The 26,314-nt window shown below is 55.1% G+C and overlaps 8 protein-coding genes and 1 long non-coding RNA gene across 20 annotated transcripts; 3 read left to right on the forward strand and 6 right to left on the reverse strand.

The window, feature by feature from the left end:
- Positions 1–8: 8 nt before the first annotated feature.
- Positions 9–502, reverse strand: LOC126313384 (uncharacterized). The gene is made up of 3 exons (XR_007555121.1): positions 470–502; positions 242–370; positions 9–163 (listed from the first exon to the last, which is right to left on the reverse strand). It is a non-coding gene; the product is annotated as an uncharacterized LOC126313384 (long non-coding RNA).
- LOC126313371 (RNA cytidine acetyltransferase-like) lies at positions 501–4,030 on the reverse strand. Its single transcript, XM_049992315.1, has 3 exons — positions 3,898–4,030; positions 2,445–3,580; positions 501–2,372 (listed from the first exon to the last, which is right to left on the reverse strand). Exons 1-3 carry the CDS (start codon positions 4,006–4,008, stop codon positions 668–670), a joined length of 2,952 nt encoding a protein of 983 aa, XP_049848272.1. The 5' UTR covers positions 4,009–4,030; the 3' UTR covers positions 501–667.
- A 31-nt stretch (positions 4,031–4,061) lies between these two features.
- Positions 4,062–7,980, reverse strand: LOC126313375 (rapA guanosine triphosphatase-activating protein 1-like). Of its 11 annotated transcripts, none has more exons than XR_007555120.1 (6): positions 7,861–7,978; positions 7,322–7,791; positions 7,067–7,203; positions 6,592–6,763; positions 4,854–6,485; positions 4,062–4,780 (listed from the first exon to the last, which is right to left on the reverse strand). XR_007555120.1 is itself a non-coding variant. In XM_049992325.1 (5 exons), exon 5 carries the CDS (start codon positions 6,430–6,432, stop codon positions 5,497–5,499), a length of 936 nt encoding a protein of 311 aa, XP_049848282.1. In that variant the 5' UTR covers positions 6,433–6,485; positions 6,592–6,763; positions 6,842–7,203; positions 7,322–7,791; positions 7,861–7,980; the 3' UTR covers positions 4,083–5,496. The 11 variants fall into 11 exon arrangements, 6 of the variants coding, with proteins under 6 accessions (XP_049848282.1, XP_049848281.1, XP_049848279.1 ...); XR_007555119.1 differs by having other exon boundaries at positions 4,834–6,485; XR_007555118.1 differs by having other exon boundaries at positions 4,834–6,485; positions 7,067–7,206.
- Positions 7,981–8,320: 340 nt separating this feature from the next.
- On the forward strand, positions 8,321–9,591 carry LOC126313382 (chaperone protein DnaJ-like). Its single transcript, XM_049992330.1, has 2 exons — positions 8,321–8,387; positions 8,472–9,591. The coding sequence occupies exons 1-2, from the start codon at positions 8,372–8,374 to the stop codon at positions 9,521–9,523; spliced, it is 1,068 nt and encodes a 355-aa protein (XP_049848287.1). The 5' UTR covers positions 8,321–8,371; the 3' UTR covers positions 9,524–9,591.
- Positions 9,592–9,599: 8 nt separating this feature from the next.
- On the reverse strand, positions 9,600–12,689 carry LOC126313372 (uncharacterized). Its single transcript, XM_049992316.1, has 2 exons — positions 11,692–12,689; positions 9,600–11,618 (listed from the first exon to the last, which is right to left on the reverse strand). Exons 1-2 carry the CDS (start codon positions 12,632–12,634, stop codon positions 9,637–9,639), a joined length of 2,925 nt encoding a protein of 974 aa, XP_049848273.1. The 5' UTR covers positions 12,635–12,689; the 3' UTR covers positions 9,600–9,636.
- Positions 12,690–14,549: 1,860 nt separating this feature from the next.
- LOC126313405 (mucin-2-like) lies at positions 14,550–16,822 on the forward strand (the record flags this gene model as incomplete). Its single annotated transcript, XM_049992351.1, has 5 exons — positions 14,550–14,635; positions 14,671–14,853; positions 15,022–15,560; positions 16,027–16,189; positions 16,519–16,822. Coding segments are annotated over 5 exons (1,275 nt in total), but the record flags the coding sequence as incomplete, so codon positions are not given.
- Positions 16,823–17,771: 949 nt separating this feature from the next.
- LOC126313383 (uncharacterized) lies at positions 17,772–18,810 on the reverse strand. Its single transcript, XM_049992331.1, has 2 exons — positions 18,515–18,810; positions 17,772–18,431 (listed from the first exon to the last, which is right to left on the reverse strand). Exons 1-2 carry the CDS (start codon positions 18,644–18,646, stop codon positions 17,799–17,801), a joined length of 765 nt encoding a protein of 254 aa, XP_049848288.1. The 5' UTR covers positions 18,647–18,810; the 3' UTR covers positions 17,772–17,798.
- Positions 18,811–18,886: 76 nt separating this feature from the next.
- LOC126313369 (CAP-Gly domain-containing linker protein 1-like) lies at positions 18,887–24,577 on the forward strand. The gene is made up of 2 exons (XM_049992314.1): positions 18,887–19,062; positions 19,285–24,577. The coding sequence occupies exons 1-2, from the start codon at positions 19,036–19,038 to the stop codon at positions 22,375–22,377; spliced, it is 3,120 nt and encodes a 1,039-aa protein (XP_049848271.1). The 5' UTR covers positions 18,887–19,035; the 3' UTR covers positions 22,378–24,577.
- LOC126313373 (uncharacterized) lies at positions 22,726–26,010 on the reverse strand. 2 transcript variants are annotated; one of them, XM_049992318.1, is made up of 4 exons: positions 25,793–26,010; positions 25,332–25,609; positions 25,169–25,241; positions 22,726–25,090 (listed from the first exon to the last, which is right to left on the reverse strand). In XM_049992318.1, the coding sequence occupies exons 2-4, from the start codon at positions 25,555–25,557 to the stop codon at positions 23,248–23,250; spliced, it is 2,142 nt and encodes a 713-aa protein (XP_049848275.1). In that variant the 5' UTR covers positions 25,558–25,609; positions 25,793–26,010; the 3' UTR covers positions 22,726–23,247. The 2 variants fall into 2 exon arrangements, with proteins under 2 accessions (XP_049848275.1, XP_049848274.1); XM_049992317.1 differs by having other exon boundaries at positions 22,731–25,090; positions 25,332–25,606; positions 25,793–25,977.
- Positions 26,011–26,314: the final 304 nt, after the last annotated feature.

Here is a 26,314-nt window from a genome sequence, read left to right on the forward strand (position 1 = left end):
GCGCCTACGAAGCTCTCCCTTTTCATATCGCAACTCATCAACTCGCCTCCTCACGCGGCGACTTCAGTCTTTAATTCCCCCCCTGCGCCAGATACTGCGACACCTGAGCACAGTCAATGAACCCGTCGTGATCAAAGTCGCATTCGTTGCAAAATTCCTCCGCCTGGCGCAAATTCGCACGTCAAAAATTTTCAGTTTGTGTTGGCAAAAAGAATGTTGTACCGCCAAAAAAAAGACGCACCTCTTCTCGAGTCATCTTGGCGCCCGTCTTCATCAAAAAGATCTTGGTGTCTTCGCAAGATATGAACCCATCTTGGTCCTCGTCGAAGTTGTAAAACGCCTCCTTCAACTGGTCGACTAGCGGTTTTTCCTAGCGCGCCGCAAAGCAAGGACTATCGTCAGCGACAGACGGAAATCGGCGCACGCGAGCACTCCCCCCACCGCGGGAAGAGCGGCGAAGCACACATACAAAACTCATGGCTCAAAACGCAGAGAAAGCAATGAATCTTGTCAATTCTGAAAAACTTTTTTTTTTTTTTAATAGTCTTGAGCGCAGAGTGTGTCGCTTCGACTGCGCCACGCGCGCAGGCAGCAACTCACAGGCGCTCGTCCCTGCGAGGGGACCCGCGCCAGTGGAAAGCAGGCTCGCTGAGAGAGTGAGGCTGCGTCAGTCGATTCGAATTCTCTTCTTACTTTGGTGTCGCTGTTTGTGGCGGTGGCCGTCTTGGGCGCGCGAGGGAGCCTTCACGGTCGGGACGCTGATGGTGTTGGGTATCTTGTCTTGGCCGATGGAGGCGGTCGCCTCGTCCCAATTCTGGCTGGAATCGTTTATTATGTATTCTTTGAGGGGCAGGGATTTCAAGAGCTTGCTTTGTTGTTGCTCGAGTTGCTTCGAGTCGTGCTCGTCGTGCCCGTTCGAGCTGGAGGGGAGGCGCTGGTATTCGTCGGCCTCTTCGAGAGTTCGAAAAACTTTAACGAACTTTCTGACAATTTTGTTCAGAAGTGCCATGAGCTGACTGGCCTGGACGCCGACCTCCTCGGCGAGGGTGTCCAGCGTCTTGCGTTGCAGCCCGAGTCCCAGCAGGAGCCAGCACTGGATGGCGGAGAGGTGGAAGAGGCCAGAGACGCGATCTAGGAAGAAGAGCTGCGCGAGAGAAGGCAGCAGGTCGATGATGACGTGGAAATCGAGCAGGTGGTTCGCGTACCCTTCCAGTCGCTTGATGTCGTGTATGGAAAACACTTGCTGGATTTCCGCTCGAGTGATGGGGCTGGGGGGCGCGCAGGAGGACGGGCGAACGTTGAGGAGGAGGAGAGCGAGATCGCAGGGAAGGTCGCGAAATTCGTAGCTCAAGAGCGTTAGGAGGCGTTTTCGGAAATCTTGATAAAACTGACACTGCCAGTCTGACGAGGCGGCGCTTTCGGCGAGCGGGAGTGGGTACTGCATGATCAGCGTGTGCTCGCCGGTGAGTTCGTTGGGAGTCAAACGGAGGTACAGGGGGAAGAATCGGGCTTTTTTCCAGAACGAGAGCAGCGATTTTGTGAGGCCGAACGAGACGCCTAGATAGTGTAGAGGTTCCGGAGGGCGTTCGTGCAGTTTGAGTAGAAGAGTCGCCGAGGACTCCTCGTTTTCCCCGTCTTTCGGCTCTTTCGGTTCGCATTCTCCGGCGATGCGGTTCAAATTGACAAGCTCGCCGTTGTAGTAGCACTGAAGCAGGTTCAGAGCTCTGGACCCGTACCCCATCGCCTGATAGTCCGGGTGGGTCGATATGCGTACTATGCGAGCGCCGCGAAGTTTCGGGAAGTTTTCGTCTTGGAATTGCTGACTGAGCGTCCAGGGAATCAAATCTCCGGGGGCTCTGAGTCCGCGATGTTGGTTTTCGCTGATGGTTTCGGAGGATATCCCTCCCTCCAGACACACTTGAATGACGCACAGCACTTCTGGCAAGGTGGTCGCGTCGCTCGCGATCGGCGGCAGCAACACGAACAGATGGTGAGCGGGAGCGTCCGCCATCATTTGGAGGTCATTTGGCGTGTTCTTGTAGTGAGCGGAGACGAATATGGCCACGAGTCTCTGCAGGAAGCATTCGGACGCCTTGTGATAGCTGAATAGAGTGTCTCGGTTGACGTAGTAGAGGTCGCACTCGGACGGGTGAGGACACCCCGACTTCAGGTTTTTCACTACTGTGGCGTCCAGGCAGAGCAGATGGTTGAGCCAAGCCTCCACTGGGTCGTTTTCGGCGTATCTAATTGGGTCTTGCATAGACACTTCCTTCAAGACGCGACCCTGAGCGTCGTTCGAGCCGCCCATCGTCGAGGACTCTCGCAACTGCTTGATGAGCTTCAGCGACAGAGATCGGCCAGTTCCTTCGTACCTAAGACGAACGCGTCAGTATCGGAACCAATTTCAGGTGCAGCACTCAAATGCCGCGCGATTCTCGGCGTACCCGTTCACCGTTGACGCCATGAACACCAAGTAGGGCCCCAACAGCTTTTTCACGTAAGGCAAGGGTATGGCGGCCGCTTCGTCTATGACGAGGAGCTCCGCCTGTCCCAGCTTGTTCGAGTCCGTGGGCGAGATGTATTGAACAGTTTGTCGGTGCGTTTTGAACACGTTGATTCGAACAATGCACCCGTTCCACGACGGGTTCGTGCTCTGGATGAGCTCGTAGTCCAGATGCTCTTTCCAGCCCAGCGAATCGAACCCCTTGAAGACGAACTCGAACGTGGTCTTCAGGTTCTCCGGCGTAGGACTGGTGATGAAAACGTTAGAATAACCAAACGCAATCGCCGCCGAAACAGACAGTCCGAGCGCAGCCGACTTCCCTCGTCCACGAGGCGCGGTGATGACGACAGTCGCTCTTAACGTCTTTTCGCTGATGGCATCTATCGAAGTCAAAACGGCCTTCGCCTGATCGAGCGTCTTCGCCTTGGAAATCAACTGACCGACGATCTCCGTGTCCAACAACGACTGCTTCAGGGACGCCAACTCCGGAGACTGGCCATCGCTCTCGGCATCGCGCGCCGTCCTGGACACGGGCTCGATGCTTCTGCTCGTCTTGGACAAGCTCATGACGTTCAACTCGTCGTCCAAGATCAGACACGTCCTGCAGGCGCTCAGAGACAGCAGGAACCTCTCGTTGAATCGCGCCTTAACAACCTTATGCGAATCGGTCTTAAACCTCGCGTGTATGTCCATCGCCAACGTGTAGAGCTGCTTAAGCGAGTCCATCGTCTGGAGCATCAGCACGACCAACCCACCACCCTGCACCGTCTCTATAGTCTGTACGAGGATATTCGGCGTCATCGCCTCGAAGTCCTGCAACACGCACATCCCAAACGTGTTTCCCAAAATTCTGTGCGTGTCCTTGTAATAAAGCCACCGAATGGAAGTGCTAGACATGAACAACTCGAAGGGATCGTCGGTGTTCGGGTCGTAAGTCCCCTTTTGAATCGACCTCTTCAAATTCTTCATGCGGCGCTTCTTGTTCGTGGAAAACCCCAATTCGTTCTTGTAGCACCAGAGCACGGGCGGGCGCACCCCAGGAGACGCCTTGGTGTAAATATAATACAAATTGGCGACCTATCATGAAAATCGACCGCAGCACGTCAGGCAACCCGAAGAAGACGCAGACACGTCGCAAACAGCCCCCTGCTGTTCATGCGCTTCACTCTACTGTGACGGGCAAACAAACGAAAAACCAAAAACTGCCCCGCGCGTGTGAATTGACGAGTGACAGACGTGTGTGGCGTTTGTGCGAGGTGATCAACTCCGCGACCTCTTTCTTTGATTCGCGAGTGCCGGCGACATCCGGGAGCTCCTTATTGGCCCCGGCCCAAACCGAATTGCTAGGTCGCCCGCAAACAGAGTTTGCGGAAAACGTCGGAGTCTAAACGGACCTGGTCTCTAGCGTGATCTCCGATGATGACGAAGAACGTGCGCTGTCTAGTGTGGACGCCATTCTGTATGAGGGTCCGAATTCGAACGTCGAGCAGCTTCTTGACGCCCATCGAATTCGCCCTAAGCAGAGGGGAGATTGGCGACGGAAAAAAAAAAAAAAAACTAAAAAAGCACAACGAAATTATATTATATATACGAGACCAAATTGGCGGACGGACATGCGCCTAAGAGGTCATCTCCCACACTTTTTGAGTAATTCGGTCAATAACCTCTTCCCTCAGCATATCCTTTGCATGGTACTTCAGGCTCGCATTATATACCTCCATAATATAATCTGGGTGGATAGGAAGGAACAATTGGGCAAGGACGACGATAGAATTGCGAACTCGAGCTATTTTTTGTCTCAGCTCAACAGAAACCGGCTTAGAAATCATAGAAGGGTGGTCGCCCTGTTGCTCTCTATTCTCTTTTTCTTCCTCACTGAGAGTAGGCGTAACCCAGATGTATCCATTGTTCCCTAAAATAACTTCGACTTCGCAAGGCAATTCGCAGAAATGTGTTTTGACTCGTTTGATGAGCGTATGAGGAACCGTGACCAAAGTTCCGTTTCCGAGCTTTCCTAAAAGCCGAGGAACTTGAAGACTGATACTTCCGTCTTGATAAGTCGTCTGAACATCAGCAACGATCACGTCATGCTCGACAAAATAGTTTCTCATCTGTAATGCGTCGTCGATTGTGCGGCGGCGGTGAATTCCGCCAGGAAGGTTGATTGAGCCAAGCAGGAGCGTTGCGTGTTGGCGAGCATTGATATCCAAAGTCCATCTATCAGAACTAAGTCCGATTATTCGACCAATAACCACGTCACCAAGCTCTCCTGTGTATCTTGTCGACAAAAAAGTTAGAATTTTTTTTTTTTTATTTCTTTTCATTAGTACCTTGATTTCAATGGACGAACCGATACCAATTTTCCGATCCTGTCCACAATTCCACTCACCGACGCAATCAACTTCTTGTCCTCCAAATAAGTCCCGTGGCCTCTGTATATATGCGTCCACATCGACCACCCCACATATACTGAGATTAGTTTTTTTTTAGACATAGACAGGCGCGCTTTTTTGTTGCAGATCTCCTTCCTTTTCCCCAGCCGATGAGTCGGTGAGTTTTTTTTTCTGAATGCTTCATCCGGTATACAAACCTCATTGCACCTTGTTCATCGGCAGTGATTTCTCCTGGAAGCACGATTTGAACATTATGAGGCTTTCTGGGCCTTTTCGAACACGAACGGGTCGAAGAATACATCTTTGCCTGCGCAACGTTTTCCTGCAACAGTTTGCGACTGAAAAAATTTCTCTGTATATTCTTGAAGAGCTAAAATAAATTGTCTCTTTTATGTGTTATTTGCTTTTTTTTTCTCGCTACATTATTTTCTCAATCTTCTAAGAACACCTTCCGCATTTCTTTTTGTATCTAGATGGAGTAGCAAGGTCAACGATTGCTTTTTCTTTCGCTGAATTGGCCGACTAATGCACGCAACTCAGTATATCCCCCGCATACGCAGGGTTTTCCCGATTGAGTTGTTTTCTTTTTTCTCCATCCCGTCAGTATTTATCGAGTATTTCCTTCAAGAGCAGCCTTCTCGTTCTTGTCATGGCGAATTCTGGTGTGTAGTATGCGGCTCTCTCTGCATTGATAAGCTTAGTCAACAAAAAATTTTTAAATGTTATGTCCAGCTTCCACATATGCCCAAAGCGAGGAAGAGTGGGACCATAAGGTTTGACGCCCTGCTTAGACACCACGGCTAGCTTATACAGCCGATTGTTGCTAGACCTTCGCAAATCCTTACTGCCTTCGTAGCTCATGGAGGCTTTGCTGCTTTTTTTGGCGGGTCGCCTAGCCAATGAATCATCTAAGACACCTGCTTCTTGAACGACGAAATAGACTTGGTTGAATTTACTCTTTATAGAAGTTGCCTCAAATGGATGGTCTGGCAACCCATCTTGATAGATGATGATGACGATGTCGTTTCCTATATGCCGCTTGCGCTCAACTTGTTGACCGTTTTTATCAGAATAAGGTAATTCGGTCGATACGTGAAACATGATATCGAAGTTCTGGAATGCCGTAAAGTAGGAGTGAGTTCCTGTTGTGTCAGTATTCAAGTCAAGACCGCCGCCAAACTTTTTCCATCCCTTCAACTTGATCCTTTTTCCTAGCCACTTCATGAATGTTAGAAACCCATCGCTAGGATTGTTATTCGAAAAAATCAGATTCTCATCACTTTCTCTTGCCGCATATATTACCCCGAACTTGTATCCCTTTGGTAATAAGCGGTCCTCTATGTGCACCAAGTCCTTCACCAAAAGGGGGTTCTTCACACGGGTCAGACGCACGTCCCTAAGAAAAGGGTGTTGATTTTGAATATGTCTAATCGCCACTCTGTCGTTCTTGGAAACAAAATGATAAACCTTGTCACAATACTTAGTACGAACGATCGCCACATAATTGCACTGGTTCTTGACTCTATTTATCTTCATCACTGAGATCAATACAGGACTAGCGCCGCTCCCGCCTATGTAATTTGCATGTTCTTTTTCAAAATATGTCACTTGTTAATCATTCATTATACGCAATCTTGTACAACATCGCACACAAAAAAAAATCTCACCTGTCATTAACCTGATGCACATGCGTACTTTTCAAAGAAAAAGTGTTTTGGTAGTAGGCGATGCTATTGCTCTGTGCGTCTTCCAACACGTAATTAAGCGCCACTTCCCCATTTCTGCCGCCAACTTCCACTCGATAGCCTATTTCCGGCTTTATCAAAAGGTCTTTAACTGAGACTCCCGGAAAATAGGTATTAATATCCTACATATATTTCTACGCGTCAGTACCACTCGTCTTTGAAAAAAAACTTCCACAACGCTTGTCATGCACATTTTGTACCAGACGCCTACTGCGAGCGCGCGCGGTTTTTCCCTCGCTACGAAGCGAGACCTGCCTCTGCACGCTGCTGTAGCGATAGAACTACGCACAGCGACACACGATCACATTGGATTCGCACGTCGGTGCGGCCTTTGGCACGGACGCTGTGAGCAGCGGATGGCGATTGTGCATGGAAAGAGCAGAATAGTCAAAAAAAAGTGCGCAATATGCGGAGAGTGACAGTACATCTACGTCATAGAGAAATTGCTCTGTTTGGTCTGATATGAGTTTGAGAGACGGGGACGAGTGCGAACGATCCAAGTAGTCAGTGTAGGAGGGCTTGTCGGTAAGGTCATCGCTGTCTTTAGGGCCGCGAGAAAATACTACTTTGACGCGTAGAGGGGCAAAAGATCGGTGTTAGCATCAGGGTGTGGGTATTTGAGGACAGAGAGGGGATATCCCGTTGAGTCCCAAGAGATAGATATACCGAATTTGTCATACTTGAGCTCCAGATATTTTGAAGAAAGTAGATAACTCTGTTCATATTTCAGTGTCTCCTGGATATAGGGTTGTGGCTGGCTTGCTTTTATTGGCGATAGGGTGACAAGCAGGTTTACATAAGATAAATTGCCTGCTCTTCATCTAAGTCGGCGAGCGGTAGCAAAGGTAGGTTATGCAATATCTCGTGAGCTGGGTTTAGTGTGCAGGTAAAATTTCGCGGTAGAGTTTTGACTCTGCGAGTCCGCCGAAGGCACAGAGAAAGGTGTCTAGGTTATTGGAGCATTAATGGTGTCGGAAAGCTGGCAGAAAATGTAAAAAAGTTTTTTTTAATCCTTTTTCCTGTGCATAAGAGAGAGTGACGGAGGCGCACAGGACGGAGTGGCGGCTTGGGTGGGACGCGGAAACTTTGAGAGAGGAAGGGCGCTGGAAGATGGGGAGCGAGGGGGCGTTGGCGGGCGGTGCGATCGCTTCTGTAAGAGGACACACTGGTCAATAAAATAGTGATGAATTTACCGCAAAAGGGAGAAGGAGTGGCGTACTGGTAGTGGAGGCGGCTTCTCCGGTTTGGATACGGGGAAGGGGTTGGGGCTTATTTTGAAGGCGCGCTGGATTATTGGGTGGTCCGGAGGCGGACAGAATCGGTGGAGAGAGTGGTTTATAGTTTTAGCGTAGCGAAAAGAGCGACAAAAAAAAAGCAAAAAAAAAGTTACCGACGTGATTGGGGGTAGTTTTGTTTGTCATGATATCGAGGATTGATGCATTTGGGTCGAGGTTGTTGAGTGATGGGGTGGGGGTGGGAGGGCGTTGGAGGCGGGGTGGTTTGGTTGGAGGTGGAGTGGGGCGGCTGAAGAGAGGAGGGAGCGGCTGGATAAGGTTGTACGGGAGGAGTTATGACAGGTGGTGGTTGAGAGGAGGCAGGGGTATGTTTGGGGGAGAGGGGGGATTTTGCTGAGAGTTTGCACGCGTTAGTTAACTGACGGGGGTGCATGGAAACGCGGCACAGGGTTTGATTGGGTGGGGGTGGTTGAGTGTCGTAGAGAAGTGAGGCGCATGTCGACGGAGAACGGTGCGTGCGTTGTGTGTGTGTAGTTTGGGTGGTGATCTGATAGAGGTCGAGTTTGTGTCAGGCGTGTTGACGTTTTGGATGCAGGAAGGGGGTTCGTGGGCAAGACTTCGTACTACGAGGTGCTTGGGGTTGGAGGTGACGCGACGAGACACCAGATCAAAGAGGCGTATTACCGCCTAGCGAAGGAGTGTCACCCTGATGCGGGGAATCGGTCCGACCACGAGAGGTTTGTCGAGCTGTATAAGGCGTATTCTATTTTGTCTGATCCAAAGAAGAGGGAGAGGTACGATTTGTACGGAGAGGATGCGGAGGAGATAGAGATGGTGGACGCCACCGACATGTTTGAAGAGTTGAACAAGGAGGGTTTGAAGTCTTTTTTTACGGACGAGTTGGAAGACTTGCAGTTTGGCCATGGGGCGAACGTGGAGGTGAGCGTGAGCGTGAAATTTATGGATGCGATGACAGGTAAATGGAAAATGGTAGCGTACGACTGCCAAGTGCCCTGTCAGGCATGCGAGGGAACGGGGTCTTCATCGAAGAGGTCGAGCATGTGTTACGAGTGTGATGGGAGAGGCGTAAAAATAACGTCTGTAGGGGGCGTGAAAATGTCGACGTCTTGTTCTGATTGCGAAGGAACAGGTAGAGTCGTGTCTGATCCCTGTCCGAAGTGCTCTTTAGGCACCAAATTGAATTCCAAAATAATTGAGGTATCTGTTCCTGCCGGCGTCGAAGACGGAATGTACTTGAGGGTCCAGGGAGAGGGACACTGCGGAAAGCGCGGTCTTCCTCCCGGCGACCTGTTCTTAAAAGTTTCTGTTGAGCCTCATCCGGTTTTCCGTCGAAGTGGCTCTGAGGTTCATTCTGACGTGTCTATAAGCTTTGTGCAGGCTTGTCTTGGTGACTCCGTCGCCGTGGAGACCGTTTACGGGCGGAGGACGGTACAAGTTCCCCCTGGTACTCAGCCCGGATGCACACTCAGGTTGGAACGCCTCGGCGCGCCCGTACTGGGTCAGCCGGACCGCTTCGGGCCCCACATCGTCCACGTGGCAGTGAGGGTTCCGACTTCGCTCACGCCGTCGCAGATCGAGGCCCTACAGGCGCTCGACTCGTCGAGCTCTCCCCCGAGCGCGGGGTGACGGACATGGAGGCGCGCTCGGCCTCCGCGGCACGTCCAGAAACGGTGTAAATTGCATTCACAAAAATACGCAAAGCGCGACATGTACTGTTTTTTTTTTATGTGTGTGTGACATCAGATGAATGGGTTCCAGCCGATATAGAGCTTGCACAGCCTCTCTATGGAGGTCGCCTCCTTGATGAGCGTGTCCACGTGTCCCTCGATCGAGAGGGGGAGGAGCGATTCCTCCTTGATGTACGGGCTGGGGCGCAGCCCGTCGATGCGTCCTGACACGTTGTCGAGGATTTCTAGGATTTCCCTGTTGTGCATCTCGTGGATGGTGGCCGGGGTCTTCTTCCTCGAGGCGGGCGGTCGTTCCCTGGACAACAGCGGGTCGTGAATGGCGGCTTCCAGGACGCTCATGAGGGCATTTTTGTTGGTGCGGAGCGTGGAGATGGTGAGCTCGCACGCCCTTCTGAACGCGCCGTTGTACCCCGTGACGCCGAAGGAGTCGACGATGTTGTGGGTGAGTCGAAAGGGGACGATTTCCGGGACCTTGAGTTCGAGTCCCTGGTAGAAGATGCAGTTTAGGTCGACGTGGACGCAGTCGCCCGTTTCGACGTCGAGCATAATGTTCTCGCAGTGTCGGTCGCCTAGGCCCAGCACGGCGCCGACCATGCACATGACCGCGGTGGTGCGAGTGTGTCGAGTTCTGGCGCGAAGCCAAGAAGAGGGTTCGGGGAATTGGAAGCCGAACCACTTCCAAAGCACGGAGGGGAATAGAGGTAAAATTTTGTTGACGTATTGGACGACCCATTCGCTTCCTTGGTTCTCTTTTTGGTAGTATTCGTAGGCTACCTTATTGATCAGGGCCTTTAGATCTTTTCCTTCTAGCTTCATCATTTGGCCGACGACCTCCTTGAGGGACCGAGTGTTTAGCACCCAGCTCAGAAGGCCTTTCTTTTCCTCCAAGGGGATTACAGAGTAGGTGCGAATTTGCAGGTCGCGCTTGCGGGGTTCGACGCCCTTCTTCAGCAACTTGTTTACCAGCATGTTGAATTCCATGACGCGGGCGTCCCGACGGAGATCGTCGCCCGACTTGCACAGGAACGGGTATTCCATCCCGTCGTCGCCCTTCATCTTGATGCGGCGAGGCTTCTGCTTCGACTTCATCACGAGCAGGTCCTTAGAGAACCCGCGCAGGTAGACAGGGAGCGCTTGAGCCGCACATGGCTGGCCCCGAGCCGGAATCATGACCCGCTCCGGAATATCCAGCGACGCCAGAGCTGGACAAACTTGAGAGAGAGAAAATTTTCCGTCCTTGGATAGACTGTTCGATTTGATCTCCCAGTTGCAAACCTCCAGCAGCATCGCCACCAGGCGCTCCATGCTCAGCATGTACCCGTGCAAATCGCAGTTCCGCCAGCGGCCCTCTCCGACCGAGGCCCTGGAGCGCCTCAGGAGCTCTCTGTACGCGCCAACTCTCTCCTTCGTCGTCGAGTGCTTCATCGGTACCAGGTACCAGGCGGCCCTGTCGGGGTGGTGTCGCAGCGTGTGCAGCAAAACCCTGATCAGGAACTCCACCACGTCCTTGTTTCGGTGCGCGCTGCTCGACACGAGTAGCGGATAGGCCGCAAACCAATTCAGCGCCGGCAGGTTCAGCAACAGCTCCTCCATCGTCCTCTTGCAAGCCGCGTACCCCTCCTTCAGCCGCCCCGCCGCGTCGCACTGCAGCGAGGCCCCCTTCCTCCACTTTGCGTCCAACAGGTAGTCCTGGTACGCCCCCGCCACGTCCAGCCAAATCGTCAAAATCCTCGGCAACACCTGGTCCAGGTAGACCATGCTGCTCCTGAGCGACCTCGCGTACATCAAAAACACGTGCGGCACGCACTGCCAATACTGAGACACCCTCTCCGTCGCCTCGCCGTCGCCAAACATCCCCCTCTTGTACTCCGTCACCAACTTGTCCAAGTACATCCCGTGCAGGTAGCTGCCCTTCGCGTCCCGGCTCGAAGACGTCACCCGACCGTACACCTCCACCACCGTCGACACCGAGTACTCGTTCTCCTCCATCCAGCGCGCGCTCAACAACAGCGCCTTGTTCCTGTACCCTATGTCTACACACACACACACACACGTCAGCTCCTACACACGCCCACCACACACACACACCCCCCGGCGATGACGTACTCGTCGCCTCGTCCGGCTCCCTGCCCCGCTCCGCCTGACTCGTCGCCGAGCACGCGCGAATCACCTTCCTCACCTCCAGCAGCGCCAGCGTCTCCCTCTTGCAGTTCCACAGCAGCTTCGCCGCCTCGATCCCCCGAGCCAGCTCGTTGTACCGACCCGCTTTCAGCAGCGCGTATTGGGCCAGCTGGTATCTCTCGCCCTTCCTGGCCGACCTCGACAGCTGCATCCACGCCTCGCTCGCCTCCTCTTCCGACCCCTCCAGCTCCAACATCACCACCCTCAGCGACAGCACGGGCTCCCTCGCCTTGAAGCTCTTCTGCAACGCCAAAATCCTCCCCCTCCAGTGCCGGTATATCTCGCCCTTCTCCCGACCCCCCGACGACCCCGCGCGACCGGGCGACCGACACAGCAGCTCCCAGCAATCCTCCAGCTCGTTCAGCATTTGAAGCTTCACCATCGTCGGGTACGCCCTCTGGTACGACTCGAACGAAGCCGCCACCAGGGGGCGAACCAGCTCGCTTCGCAGCTGCCACACCCCCTCGTCGAACTTCTTCCTGTCCCTCTTTCTCAGCGAGACTAAAATCCCGCCTATCGACGCGTCAAAGTCCAACTTCGGTACGACTCCTTCCAACTTGCTCGCCCTCTCCCACAGCCCCTCCACCAGCGACCACCTCCCCATTCGCCACGCCGCCAATATCCCGTACGAGCACACGCGCGAAACGTGCCTCGTCGCGCGACCCTCTCCGCACTTCGTCGCCTCCTCCGCCATCGAACTCTCCACCACGCGCAGCATCTGGTCGAAAAGACCCAGCTCCTTCAGGCACTCCAGCCGGTTCAGTTCAAACCTCTCCCTCGTCCTCGAGTCCAACGCCTGATTCAACGCCTGGTCCAGCACCACCAGCGCGTCGCTCCACAGACCCGACGCCTGACAATCCACAACCATGTCCTCCACCGACTTCTCCGACCGGAAATAAGACAACCCCAAAATCGCGTCCGAGTCGTCCAGTCCCACGTAAATCCTCTGCAACAGCCTCGACGACTCAACGCACGTCCTCTCTCGCGCCTGCTTCGACTGCCTCAGCCGCACCTTCGCCGCCACCTCCTCCTCTCCCGCCCTCTCCAACTCCCCCAACCTCTCCTCCACCTCGCGCGCCAGCTGCTCCTTCTCCCTGCGAATGTGCGCCTCCAAGTGCAGCAGCGCCCTCGAGTACGCCGCGCAACTGCAAGCCGCCCTCGACAACGCCTCCTGCGGAATCTGCTCCAACAACCACTCCACCATCTCCACCCCCCGGCAAAGCTCGCCGCCCCCGCGCTCGCAAACCTCCTTCTTTCTCCCCACCAACCACCCGTTCAACGCGTCCAACACCCCCAAAACCGTCTGCACCGCCACCGTGTCCACCTCTCCGTCCCGCTCCTGCGCGCTCATCACCACCGACAACACCTCCCCCAGCACCGCCCTCCTCGCCTCCTCCTCCCCCCCCCTCCTCAACACCGACAGCGCCAAGTGCGGCAGCAAAAACCGACACACCTCCTCGTCTAAAACCATCCCCATACACGCCCTATACAAAGGCTCCTCGCTCGCCCCAATCAGCCGCTCCGTCCACCCGCCGATCCACCTCCGATACGACATCCCGGGCTCGTACACGCTCCCGTCGCTCGGCGCCCCGGGCCCCCTCGCCTCCGCCTTCATCACGTACTTCGACGTCAGGAACGGCTGAATCAGCGACTTCGTCTCCTCCTCCAGACTGCACCAAATGCTGCACGAGCCGGACGGCTCGTCCCTCGGCGCCGCCTCCCCGCCCCCGAACGCCCTCAGCACCTCCTGGATCGTGAAGCACACCCGGTCCTGGCTCGCCACGTCCCCCGCCGACCGGTACCGCTTCACCAGGTACCTCTCTATCAGCTCCTTCGCCAGCGGGCCAACGCTCACCTCCAGCCTCGGCACCTAAAAAAAAACGCCCCGCCCAAGCGCCCTCTGCGCGTCAGCACGCGTCCCGACAAAAAAAAAAACACACACACACACACACACACCTCCGCCGCCCCCATCAAGACGCTCAGCCTCGCCGGGTCCACCGCGCCCAGCTCTCCCAGCGCCTGCGCGCACCGCGCGCCCGTCCCCTCGCACCCGTCCTTCACGCCCCTGAACAGCGCCTCCACCAGCGACGACAGCGCCGAATCCGGCGCCTCCCCCACCTCCATCTCCGTGACTCCCGCGCGGTTCTCCTTCAGGAACTGCACCAGCTTCTGCAGCACCAGCTCCCTCGCGCCGTGGCTCTCGTGCACGTTCAACATCGACGTCAGCTCCGCCACTCGGTCCCGCGTCCGGAACGCCCCGCGAACTGACGTCGCGAACCGACTCCAGTTCCGCTTCACCTCTTCCAGCGCCGGACGGTCCGGAATCAGCGGCACGTCCCTGAAGTACGGCGACAACTGACTCGCCCTCTCCACGAACAGAAATCGAAACACCGGCACCACCGACGCCTCCCCCTGCTCAATGTGGTTCAACAAGTCCACCACTATCTGTCCCAACAGCGGCCCTATCCTCGACACCGGCAAACCCTTCAGGAACTTCAGCCACAGCCTGCACCCCAGCTCCAAAAACTCCCGCGACAACTCCATGATCAGCCTCAACACCGCCGCGATCCTCAGGTAAAACAGCTCCAAGTGCGGGTGCACCAACTCGATCAGCGCCCCGAACGCCGTTATCGCCTCCCTCTTCTCCGACGCGCTCGCGCTCGGCGCCAACAAAAAGTGATGAATGATCTCGCTCGTGATCCGCAAAAAGTGATCCCTCAACAAGTCCGCCTCGCTCACCTTCAGGTCCAACATCGCTATAATGCACGACAGCGCCACGTGCGCCTTCCTCTTCGTCTTCTCTCTCCCCAACAACAACACGATCCGCGTCAAAATCCCAAACTTCCACCGCTCTAACACCTGCTTCAACGTCTGCGCCTTCAACACGCTCAGCAAAAACGCCAGCGTCGAATTGATCTTCTCCTTCTCCTCCGACTTCGTCATGATCGACACCCATATCGACTCCATGCACCGCATCACCACCGCCGACTCGCTCATCCCAACCCGCCCGCACACCGCGCTCAGCAACCTCTCCCGCTCCGCCGACAGGATCACCTTCGGCACCACCGCCTCCATCGACTCCCTCAAGTACGCCCCAGCGTCCACCCCCAAAATCGCCCCGCACACCTCCTCCAGCAGCTCCGGGCGCTCCAACAAGCTCTTCGTCAAAAACCAACACACTCTCTCTCTCACCCTCTCGCACAGCCCGCCCACCGTCTGACCCTTCGCCTGCGCCACCGACCGCAACACCTTCAGCGCGCACACGCGCACCTGCTCCCTCTCCGACGCCACGTGCTCCAACAGCACGTACATCGGACGCAACATGTACCAACCCTCCGCCACTCGCCCAATCTGCCCGCAAACCACCAACAACCACTCCCTGTCCGCCCCGCCCGCTCTCCCCAGCGCCTTCAAACCCCCAACTATCGAATCGTTCACCGCGCTGCTCCGCTTCTCCCTCTTCTCCGGCTCCACCAACGTCGCCAGCACCTGCCCCGCCAACCTCCCCAACTCCCCCCTCTCTCCCCCCACCAGCCCCAACAGGCGCTCCACCCACTCCCCACCGCACGCCTCGCGCCCCACCACTCCGTGGCACCTCGCCCGGTACAGCGCCGACAACACCGCCGCGCGAACCAACGCGTCCGCTCCCCCATCCCACACCAACCAAAAAAACCTCTCCACCCCCCCCTCCGCGAACATCGACCTCGCCATCCCCCTCACCGCCTCCACTCGACCCCTCTCCACCGCCACCACCCTGCACTCCCCCCCTCTCCCCGCGTGCCGCCCGCAGCACGGCAAAAACGCCTCCCCTCCCCCCCTCCTCCAAACCCTCAGCCTAACCGACACCAACTCCCCCTCGCACCCCTCCTCCGCCAAACACGCCAAACTCTCCATCAAATCGCACATCCCGAGCACCCAGTCCCCCCGCCTCCCCCCCCCCTCGCTCAGCTCCCCCAACACGCCCCTCACCTCCCCCAACGCCCTCTCCGCGCTCTCCTCTCCCCGCACCAGCAACCCCAGCGCCAAATGCCTCAAAAAAAACCCCGTCGCCTCCTCCCGAATCTCCTCTCCCACCGCCTCCAACCCCCCCTCTCCCCCCCTCCGCCACCAATTCCTGTAGCACATACACCCCTCCGCGAACTCCACCATCCCCCGGTCCGCTCTCCACGCCAACCCCCACGGCAACCGCAGAAACCGCCCTATCGACTCCGCCCCCCCCCACTCCGACCTCTCGCTCAGCGACACCAACGCCCTCCCCAGCGACCTCAACACCACCAACGCCCCCCCCACTCTCTCGCAAAACGCCCCTCCCAACCCGCAGTAGTACCCGCACGCCGCCTCCAACACCCCCATCAGGCGTCCAAGGCACGCCGCCTCCAACCCCAAATCCACACACAACGAACCCGCGCACTCCACAACCACCGCACACACAATCTCCACACACGCCACCGACTCCCTCTCCTCTTCCCCCCCCATCCCGCGCCCAAACACCGACGCCCTCTTCTCCGCCTCGCCCACCAACCCCCTCAGCATGTCCACCGCCCCCCCCCCCGCCCGACCCCTCCCCTCCCTCTTGACGCACTTCCTCGGCCTCTCCCCCACCTCGCTCCTCGACGCCCCGAACAACTCGATCCAAACCAACGCCACCTCCTCCCTCGTCTCCCACTCCCCCACCAACGGCATCAACGAACCCGCCAGCCGACTCGCCACCCTCTCGGGCACCCGACCAACCCCTCGCAAACTCTCTCTCAGCAACCTCAGCAACGCGCGCCCGCACCTCCCCCTCGCCGCCTCTCCCAACTCGCGACGCCCCCACGCGCAAATCACGCTGCGGCACACCTCGCAGGGCACCCCCGACCCGGCGTACGCCTCCAGCACCCCCCCCAACGCCTCCTCCACCTCCCCCCTCGACTCTCCCGGCGCCACTCGCGCCCTCCTGCAGTATTCGAGCACCCGCTCGAGCAACGCTCCGCGGTACCCCACCGGCACGCGCAACGACCCCTCGAGCACCGCCCCCGCCCCCCTAATCGCCAGCGACAACGCTCTATCAGAATAGAGCTCGCGCGCCGCCCCTCTGGGCAACTCCAAGCACCTCGCGTGCCACTCCATCGCCCTGTCCACCACCTCGTACAAACCCAGCAAATCGGCCGCCTCCATCCCCGCACACCCCGGGACCAACCCAAGCAACACCCTCAGCAAGCCTATCTGGCACGACAAGCACCGCTCTCGACTCGAAAAATCCAACTCCTTGCTGTCATGCTGTCGCACACACTTCCCTCCACCTGTCACCTTCGACAAAAACCCATCGTACGCCGGCCGGCTCGCCGCCCCACCCCCCCCCTCTCCCGCCCCCCCCCCCCGCGTGCACCTCCCACCACACGCGCATACACTCCCTCAACAGCGCCACCGTCTCCGTCACGAACGCATAGTAACTCCGCCGCGTCTCAATCGACGACGCCATGTCGGCGCACAGCACCACCAACAACTCCACCACTCTATCCTGCGCCTCCCCGCGCTCGCAAAACACCACCCCCGGACTAACCGCAATCATCACCAACCCAGTCGCCAACCTGCACACCGTGCACCAGTCAAATAATGTACGGTCTTGTGTGTATACCATGTACAGCCATTCCGCGGCCAACCTCGACGACTCGACCTTCGCTTCTCTCACACCCCCTCGTCAGTCCCCCTCCCCCCAAAAAAAAGGTGAAAACCACGCCAGCTCACTCCCCTCAACCGTACCAACCCCGTTTCGCACCAAAGAAGAGACCATGTTCACCGCCGTGTCTTGAAACTCAGACCTCAGCTCCAACCTCTCTTCGTCCGCCAAATCCACCCGACAAAAACCTCTCATTATTCCATCTAACGCTTGCAGCGCGCACTCCATCGTGACCCCTAGCACCCCTCGCAAAACAGGCGCATCGCGTCCTTCAAACGCCACTCACAAGAGCAATTAATTTGAAGCGAAAAAAAAAAATCGTCACCTTCAGAGATTTTACGAGCCTGTCTCTTCTTCGCGACGCGTCTCGCCTTTAAAACATACAAACCTTTACTCGACCGCCCTTGACTAGCGGGCAGACGAAATCCCCGTACAGCTCGAAAAACGCTCGCCTGGTGTCAAACAAATCCAGAACGCTCATCCCCTTAACGTCTCGGTCCATGTCCACCGCCAGGAGGCGCAACTCGTCGAACCTCAGGTAGCCGCGCCCGGCCAGCTCGGCCATGCGCGCGGGAGTCCCGACGGCAATTTCGCAACGGTGCCTCTGCAAAAATCCAATCTGTTCTTCGATTTTTTTGTGTTTCGCGAACAGCTTGGCAACGCGCCACCGAGAACCCAAAGCACGAAGGCGCCTACAAACTTCGAGCGCCCTCACGGCAGACCGAACCACGACGATGGCCAGCGGGGACCCAACGCCGCCAACCCCCCCTCCGGCTTTCCGAACGGAGACAGAAGACAGGCTGTCTATGACGAACGGAGCGAGGTCGTCGAGGTTCCAGGCGTCCCGGTCCAAATCAACAAAATCTTGCACCTTGGGCAGCTGGTCTCCCAACTCGATCTCGCTCAGAAGAGGGTTGGCCAACTTGCAGTACCTGGAAAATTCGGCCTGTTGAGCAGACGGACCTCGATGCAGAACAGAAGCGCGCCCCTCGCCAGACCGGGCGCTCTGCTAGCGGGGAAGACTCCGGGTCAGTGCGGCCGCCGAGAAGCAGAAATTTTTCCGTTTGGGGCGCGAAGCCTCGCACATACACGCTTTTCATTATGTGTGCTTGATGTTACCGCGCGACGCCGAAAAGGCGTCGCTTCGCGAGATAAAGTGCGTTCGCGCAGAGCTCGGAGGCGCTCGATGGCCTCCCTCTTTGAGCCGCCGCGAATCCGCATCGGACAGTCGGTCGGGAAACGGGTCCTCTCGGCGCTCCCCTCCTCGGTCGAGGCGGCGACGACGAACGGACTTGCAGTCGAGCGTAGGCAGAGAGAAAAGAAGAAGCTGGTGACGCACGCGCACGTGTGGAAGCGATGCGGCGCGGGCGCCGTGAGGGGATGTACGCGCGCAGGCGGCGAGTCAATAAAAAAAAAAAGCGCAGAGAGCGAAAGAACGACCGGATCGAAAAAAAATTACGCTCTCATGCTTCACCATTCTGTATGCCGGCTTTAGCGCTTGGGCATAATACGTCTCGAAGCCTGTGCAGCCGCGTGGTTTAGAACCGGACCGCGCCAACGTCGCTCAGCATCAGAAGCCGGGGGGCATCCGAAACCAGAGGGGCCGCCGCATGGAGAGTTGCGCAAGCGTACGAAATGTACGGAACATTTTTGACGGGAGAAAAGCGTCTGCCGGGTGCCAGCGCACCAGACTCGGGCGCGCGCTCGCCCCCTCTCCGGGCGGGAGTCCGCTTCGAGCAAGCGGCGGAAACGTTTTGCGCCAGGAAAGTCGTTTAAGCTAGGGGAGAAAGTCGCGGAAATACTGCTAGACGCACACAATAATTTTTTTTTTTGCTTTCTGGCATTTGCGGTCGATGAAGAGTTCGAAGGAGACCTCGGCGCTGGAGGTCATATCCAGCGCGCTCAAGGAGGCGAACCTGGAGGAAAAGGACGTGCTGGGGGGAAATCCTGCTGTTTTGTCGGTGTTGAATCAGCACAGAGATCAAATCGATATATTGTATGATGACAGTAGGGTTCATTTGCTGTCGGTGTACCTGGATCAGTGCGAGGAGCTGTCGCAGCTTGGATTTCAGAGGAAGGTGTACAGTGTGGATTGCAGCAAGACGGTGGCGTACACGATATCGCTGATTTGTTCAAAGCTGCTGAGTCGGCGGGATCTGAACTATCGAAAGTACGCGTTGTATACGGAAAGCGGAAATTGCTTGAACGAGTCGAACACGCTGAAGGATTACGGCTTGGGCTCGATCATGAGGAGGTGGGACGTGTACATGGTGCGCAAGACGCCGGAGCAGCTGGCGAGACAGGCGGGAATCAAGCTCATGGATGACAACTTCTATTTGGTGACGTTCTTGCTGCCGTCCACGCCGGAGTTTCAGGGTGCGACGGGTATTACGAAGAAGGTGAATCCGAAGACGCCGTGCGGCACCTTCATCAAGCTGATTTGCACTCGGTACAAAATCGCGAACACGAGCAACTGGTACCTTTGCGCGAGGACTGGGATGTTGCTGTCGCTGAACAAGTCTCTGGAGTACTATGGGTTGGGCAGGAATTTGGTGACGATGACGCTGAAGGTGATTCCGAAGTCCGAGGCGCAGTCCAAGGGCAAGGACGACGCGCCGAACTACTTTGGCGGAATGAGCATGCAATACGCGTGGACGCAGATCGACGAGCAGCTGACGCTCAAGGAGGCGTTGGCGCTGATCAGGGAGATCGACAAGCGCTTTGAGAAGTTCAAGGTGAACCACCACAACGAGGTGACGAAGTTCCAGAAGGAGAAGATGGTCTTGCTCTATTGTCTGGCCGAGAGGAACGAGAACTACGAGAACCTGTCGCGCAACTTCGAGGACTCGGTCAAGAAGCTGGCGTCCATGAGGAAGCTGTTGGAGAACTCGCGAAGCCGCTGCGACAGCTTGGCCGAGGAGAGGGGCGGGCTGCAGGAGGAGGTGAAGTCGCTCTCGGTCGAGTTGGAGCACGCGCAGAAGAGGATAATGGACGGGGTACGCGCGTACGAGGAGTTGGAGAGGAAGTACGCGAGCGAGCAGGTGGCGTTCAAAAACACAGAGTCCGCCCTGAACGGCAGAGTGCGCACGTTGGAGACCAATTTGAGTGAGGAGGAGAGGAGGGTCGAGAAGCTGTTGTCGAAGCTGGGGAATACCAAGCGCCAACTGAGCGACGTGGAGAGCCACTTGAGCGACGTGGAGAGCCGACTGAGCAAAGAAACGAGCAGAGTGGAGGAGCTGACCGCTCAGGACGCGTCGAATCAGTCGATAATTTCCAGCCAGAAGGCGGCCATCGAGGCGCTGGAGTCCTGGAAGTCAACGGCGGAGGAGAACATAAGCAAGCTGAACGAGACGCTGATCGAGAGGTACTCCGAAGTGAACGAGCTGACCAGGAACATAGCGGTTTTGTCGTGCAGCAAGGAGCAGCTAGAGACCAAGGTGCAGGAGATGCAGGACGAAGTGGAGAAGCTGAATCGGCAACTGGAGGGGCTGAACGCGCAGAAGGAGGAAGTGGAGCACAACTACGCGTCTTACAAAGTGGACATGGCCACCGAAGTGGAGGCGTTGGAGAGGAAGATCCGGGACGCGAAAGCACAGCTGGAGTCGAGCGAAGCTCAGAGAAGCGAGGAGCAAGCGCAGTACGAGCGCCAATTGACCGAGATGAGAAAGAACTTCGACTCGACGATATCCTTCCAAGGCGAGCTGAAGAGCGCCAACTTAGCGTTGAAGGACGCCCTGTTGAGACGCGAGAAGGAGCTGGAAGAATCGACGAACGCGAACCAGTTGTTGAATCAGAACCTGTCCGAGACGAAGAAAGAGCTGCAAGACGCCAATCGCGACCTGGCCTCGCTGCGAAAAGAGCTGAAGATTCTGCACGTACAAATTGCGAATTCGGAGGAGGCTCTGAAGCGAGAGCAAACCGCGTCCAAGGAGACCAGAGCGCAGGTGGAGAGCCTCTCGCAACAGCTCAACGACGAAAGGAAGAACGCCGTCAGCATGGGCGAGGTGGTCAAAGACTTGGACAGCACCGTGACCAGACTGAAGCAAGAACTGTCTGCAAACAAAGAAAGCTTGGAAAACCAGAGGTGTCAATACGAGCGCTCTCTGGCAGAAGCTCAAGCCCTGCACGAACGCGCCCTCGCCAACCTAGAGGGCTCGAAGAAGCAGCAATACGCGGACCTGAAGTCCGAGATTTCCAAACTCGCGGCCGAAAAGCAAGACTTGTCTCGCAAACTCGCCGAAACTTCCGCGTCCCTTAACGACCAGAAAAAACAAATCTCCGAGCTGAAACACTCCCAGCAGTCCAGCACCAGCCAACTCGGCGCGCTCGAGCGGAAGCTGTCCAACTCGACTCGAGAGCTCGAATCTACCCTCCTCCAAGTAACCAAACTCAGATCCGACCTCAACGACAAAGAGAAGACGATTCGGCAGCTCAGCGCTCGGGTCGACGCACTCTCTAAAGTTAAACTGCGACTCAAAGAAAAAGAGAAAACAATACAACGTCTCAACGAAAAGATCGAACAACTTTCAAAACAACTTCTCGCACCTCCTCCCGTCGACAAGGCTCTTTCTCCCCGCCCCGAGGCCCCCCCGTCCGACGCCGGGACCCCTCCCGGTCCACCCGTCCCGAACTACGATGCCATTCCCGCCCCCCCGACCCCCCTCCCCGTCACCAGCTTCTCGTCCGAGAGGTCCGTCATGAACAGGACCTTCGAGAAGGACATCCAAACAATGAGGGAGACGCTCTCTCGCATCGACGTCTCCAAACTCGACAAGAAGAAGAACTTCGGCGGCGACTACATCGCCACCATCTTGATGTCTGGGCTCGAAAAGAGATTCAAATTGGCTCGAGAAGGGTCGGACGACAACGGCTCGGATGTGGAGTACGAAGTACTGGAGTCCGACAACCTTCCCGTAGACATCGGTGACGAAGAGGACAACTGGAGAGACTGAAACCTGTCTCTTTTTTAACGAAAGAAAAACCTGTCAAAAGAAGAAAAGAGAGGTACACGCCTCGAGTCGGCGGAATTGAGAGCCCCCAACCGAACGCCTGCCTCTCTCAGGCGCGTGCGCGCGCAGTTCTCGGTCTCATCTCTCCGCTCTCTAGAAATGCGGACGCGCAGGCCTTCCGGGTCGAGGACGCGTGCACCCCCTTCCTCCCGAAAACACTCGACCTGTCACTTGTTTGCAAACTCGTACGCGTAACACGAGAACGAAACGCCCCACATACTTTCGTCGATTTGCGCCGTTGTAAATGATGACTTATTGAGGCTATATATATAATATAGTAACAAAAGTGTACGAGATTGTCAACGTTCAGAATTTAGTTTTTTGTGCAGGGTAGGGTGTGGCCGCGGAGTCGGGTTGTCTTCGCCCTCTGGTGGCAAGGGCTACACTTGCGTCGCCGTTCGTATCACATCCGGTGCGAAGAGAGTGGTCTTGAGCAGGAGCGAAACTTCCTCCGCGCTCGCGCTGCTCCTGTTGCTCCCTGGTGACTCCGAGGGCGCGAAGAAGCGCCGTTGCTCGACGGCGCCTCTTGACGAGCGGCAGCGAGCGCCGAGTCGCGAGAGCCACTTGTCGACGGTGTGGGGATGAACGTGCAATAACAATGGGCTTTCTTTCTTCGATTTCGACGGTGGTGCCCGGCGTTGGCCACGCTCTTTTCGCAAGCAATATTCCAGACGTTTTCGTTACGAGCAGCTTTCAGCGGAATACTTCGACGAAATGCGCACAAGTTGAGAGGCAGATGCGAACTACACAACCCGCGCGATGCCGGTGTTCTCAACACGCCCCTCTTCGTGGAAATGAAGTGGGATTCATTCTTTACCAGTAGTCCAGTGTGTCTCTTTGGTATTTGAGAGACGGAGTGTCTAGAGACTGTCCTTGAGAGCGCAGTTTTTTGATAGATCTTGAGAGTTTCCTAGATGAGATGTTCAGAACTTTCGCTGCCTCGTCTATGTCGCCGCTGGTCGCACGAAGAACCTTTTCGATGTGTTCCGATATGATGTCGTCTAGGGTCATGCCACCCTTGTGATTCTCTAGATCGGCGCCAGTCTTAGAGAGGAGCTCGCTGTTGCTCTTTGCCTCTTGGAGTTGTTTCTTCAGATAGGCATTTTCCAGTGCGAGGAAGTCCCTGGTTCGGATAGCCTGTTCAAGTAGGGAGTTGCGTTGCTGCACCCAGTACGGCTTGATAAATCCCGGGTTACAGAGGTTGATAGAGTGCCAGGCAGTGTAGGCAGAAGCGTGAGTTGGAAAGGTGATAAAGAAGACGCCAGCAGCATTCCCTTCTCCATCCAGAGGAACAAATATATCCAGAGCAGACGTGCTTGGAGCGCTCGCCTCTCTATGGATGGTAAAATCGACTTGAGGAGATGACTCCAACGGGTCCTCCTCTTTCAGCGCGGGAACCAAATTAAGCTTGTCCAAAAGAATTTCAATTTCTGACTTCGAAATTGGGGGCGTAGCACGAATCATCAGAGTCCGCTTCTGCTCGACGTCAAGTATCGGACAGCGTTTCCCCTTGACGTACACACCGAAACATCTGATGTGGTCACTAAGGATGAGGTCCCGCTGCATTTTGGAGCTTAAATTCACGAAAGCATTCATTCGACGTGTCGGACCAGCGCGATCGTAAAAAACCTCGATGCCGGTTATCTCGACTTGGTTGGGAGAGCACGCTTCATTAAACCCCCTTACAATGTCTGAATGAAGTGCCGTCTCGTCAATGCTAACAATAGCGACTTTCCAAGGATGGGATATTTGCAAGGGTGGAATATTGAAGTTTGTAGCAAGCGCCGTGTTTTCGACATCCGCGCCACCTGCCAAAGCCGATTCGAAAAGCCAACTCGTGTCATCCTTGCGGAGCTTATCCCAGTCGATTAAACTTTGAGATTCATACCCCTCTGGTTCAGCTCGATGCCTAAGAAGACAACCCCAATCGCCAAGTGGTTTTCTCCCTGAAAAAGAATCAAGATGACCCTGGTGCTTCTCGAGTAAAGAAAGAGAGAAGCCCTTGTCCAAAAAACTATCAGGGCCAGTTTGCTCTTCATTTCCCAGTGTTTTTTCCAGGTTCTCGTATTGCTTCAAAGACTGGTTGAATAGTTCATACAAGGATTTCGTATAGTTTAAACGGAACTGATCAATTTGGTCAATTGTGAGAGTTGGAGCTATTTCACGCAAGATATTGGGATCAAAAAAGCTTGACGGAGAGTGCCTATTACCAAAGGGAGACGAGGGAAGTTCGTATTCGTTGATGATGGCCTGCATGTCCCGAATCAAAGTTTCAACTTTACGACTTAGTTTCGAATCTTTTTCTGTGGCCGTCTTGGCATCTAATAAATCTTTTTCGATAGACTCCCGAAATGAAGCAAATCGGTTTCGAATCTCATCATACGTTCTTTTGTCGAGATGAGACAGCTGTGACAACAAAATATCTTTTTTACGCTCAAATTCGTATTTCTTACTATCGAACTTATTAGACTTTGACGACGACCCCTTTGGCAAAACCACACTCGATTCTTCGCCATCCTCTTCAGCTTTCAGGCGCCCCTCACTTTCCTCATATTCTGTCCTCGAAGGGGTCAATATTGTCACCTCCTTGGCAAGCTCCTGACCTTCCCTTTCTGCTACAGGTGCCTCATCTTTTTCAGCTGTTCTGGCTTTCGATCTGCGGTTGTTTCCATCGACGTGGCCTCATGCGTTAGACGTGACTTCGGGCGGAATTTGTGCCAAAAAAAAAACGTACCGGACACCAGTCCTACTCCTTCGCTTTTTCGGCACCACTTCTAGACCCTCTGCGTCTGACCTTTTTTCCGTAACTTCGATAGACCTCCGGTTAGTGGAAAACTCTAAGCGAATGCAAAAAGTGCACGCCTCAACACCTCAAAACTCGGATCAAGAGCAGGTACTCGTCAATGATCTTGCCGCCGATTTCGGCCCGCGGTGGTCGCTACGTCGAGACGTATGAAAGCATCTTCGAAAAACACAACTTGAGCCTATGCCAAGCGAGCCTCTTGTATCGGGAAGAAAAATAAGTCCGCCCCAAGAAGCGAAGACTGGACTGCGGGAGTTCAGAACAAGGCGGGCATGAAGACGCTCAACAAACGGGTAACGGTAATGCCAAATATGCAGCATAGAACGTCTTCAAACAGCCAAGAGAGAAAGAAATCTCGACAAAAAAAGCCTACTTAAAAATGGTACAAAAATTTAGAGAGGAATTAGTAACTTTGGCCATTCACAGAGCCCGTCTTAGGATTGATTGCCATTACAATATTTTTTCTGACAAAAAAAAACTTGTGTTTTTGTGAAAGCTCATGACACATTTTTGCAGTCGTCCCATAAACTAGTGCCAAAATCGTTCGCAACATACAGACACTTCATCCATTACCACTGAGACCACCTATGGCACAGTTCTGTTACAGCCACATAAAAAAAGGCTCTCAATGCCTGGGAGGGCATTTACAAACGCTGCTCTATATACAAAACGCGACATGTACTTCAATGAATGATAGCAAAAGACGCGCATGTGCAAAATTTAATACTGAAAAAACGACTGAGTCCCACCTGAAAAACCAGGCAGGCAAAAATGAATCATCACCCTAAGAAAGCCAAAAAACATATATCAGAAAAAGAGTTTTGTGCTTTAGATGAAAAAGGCGTTTTATCCAGTTTGGCAGGCTAGTTTTTGACTGCATCATGTTGGCAGCTACATAACCGTCAAACCAATCAACACTGACGGAGTGTACAATATAGAACAACCGATCTTCAATGAACCTATTTCGATGACAGCTGTTGGTCTTGAAAGCGTGTATAGATTATGCCAACAGCTTACGATTTGAAAAATCTGACGAAGAGCATAATATACTCGAAACTACAGCAATGCAACAGATGG

This window comes from Schistocerca gregaria, unplaced genomic scaffold (genome assembly GCF_023897955.1).
Source record: "Schistocerca gregaria isolate iqSchGreg1 unplaced genomic scaffold, iqSchGreg1.2 ptg000473l, whole genome shotgun sequence".
NCBI classification, from domain to species: Eukaryota; Metazoa; Arthropoda; class Insecta; order Orthoptera; family Acrididae; genus Schistocerca; species Schistocerca gregaria.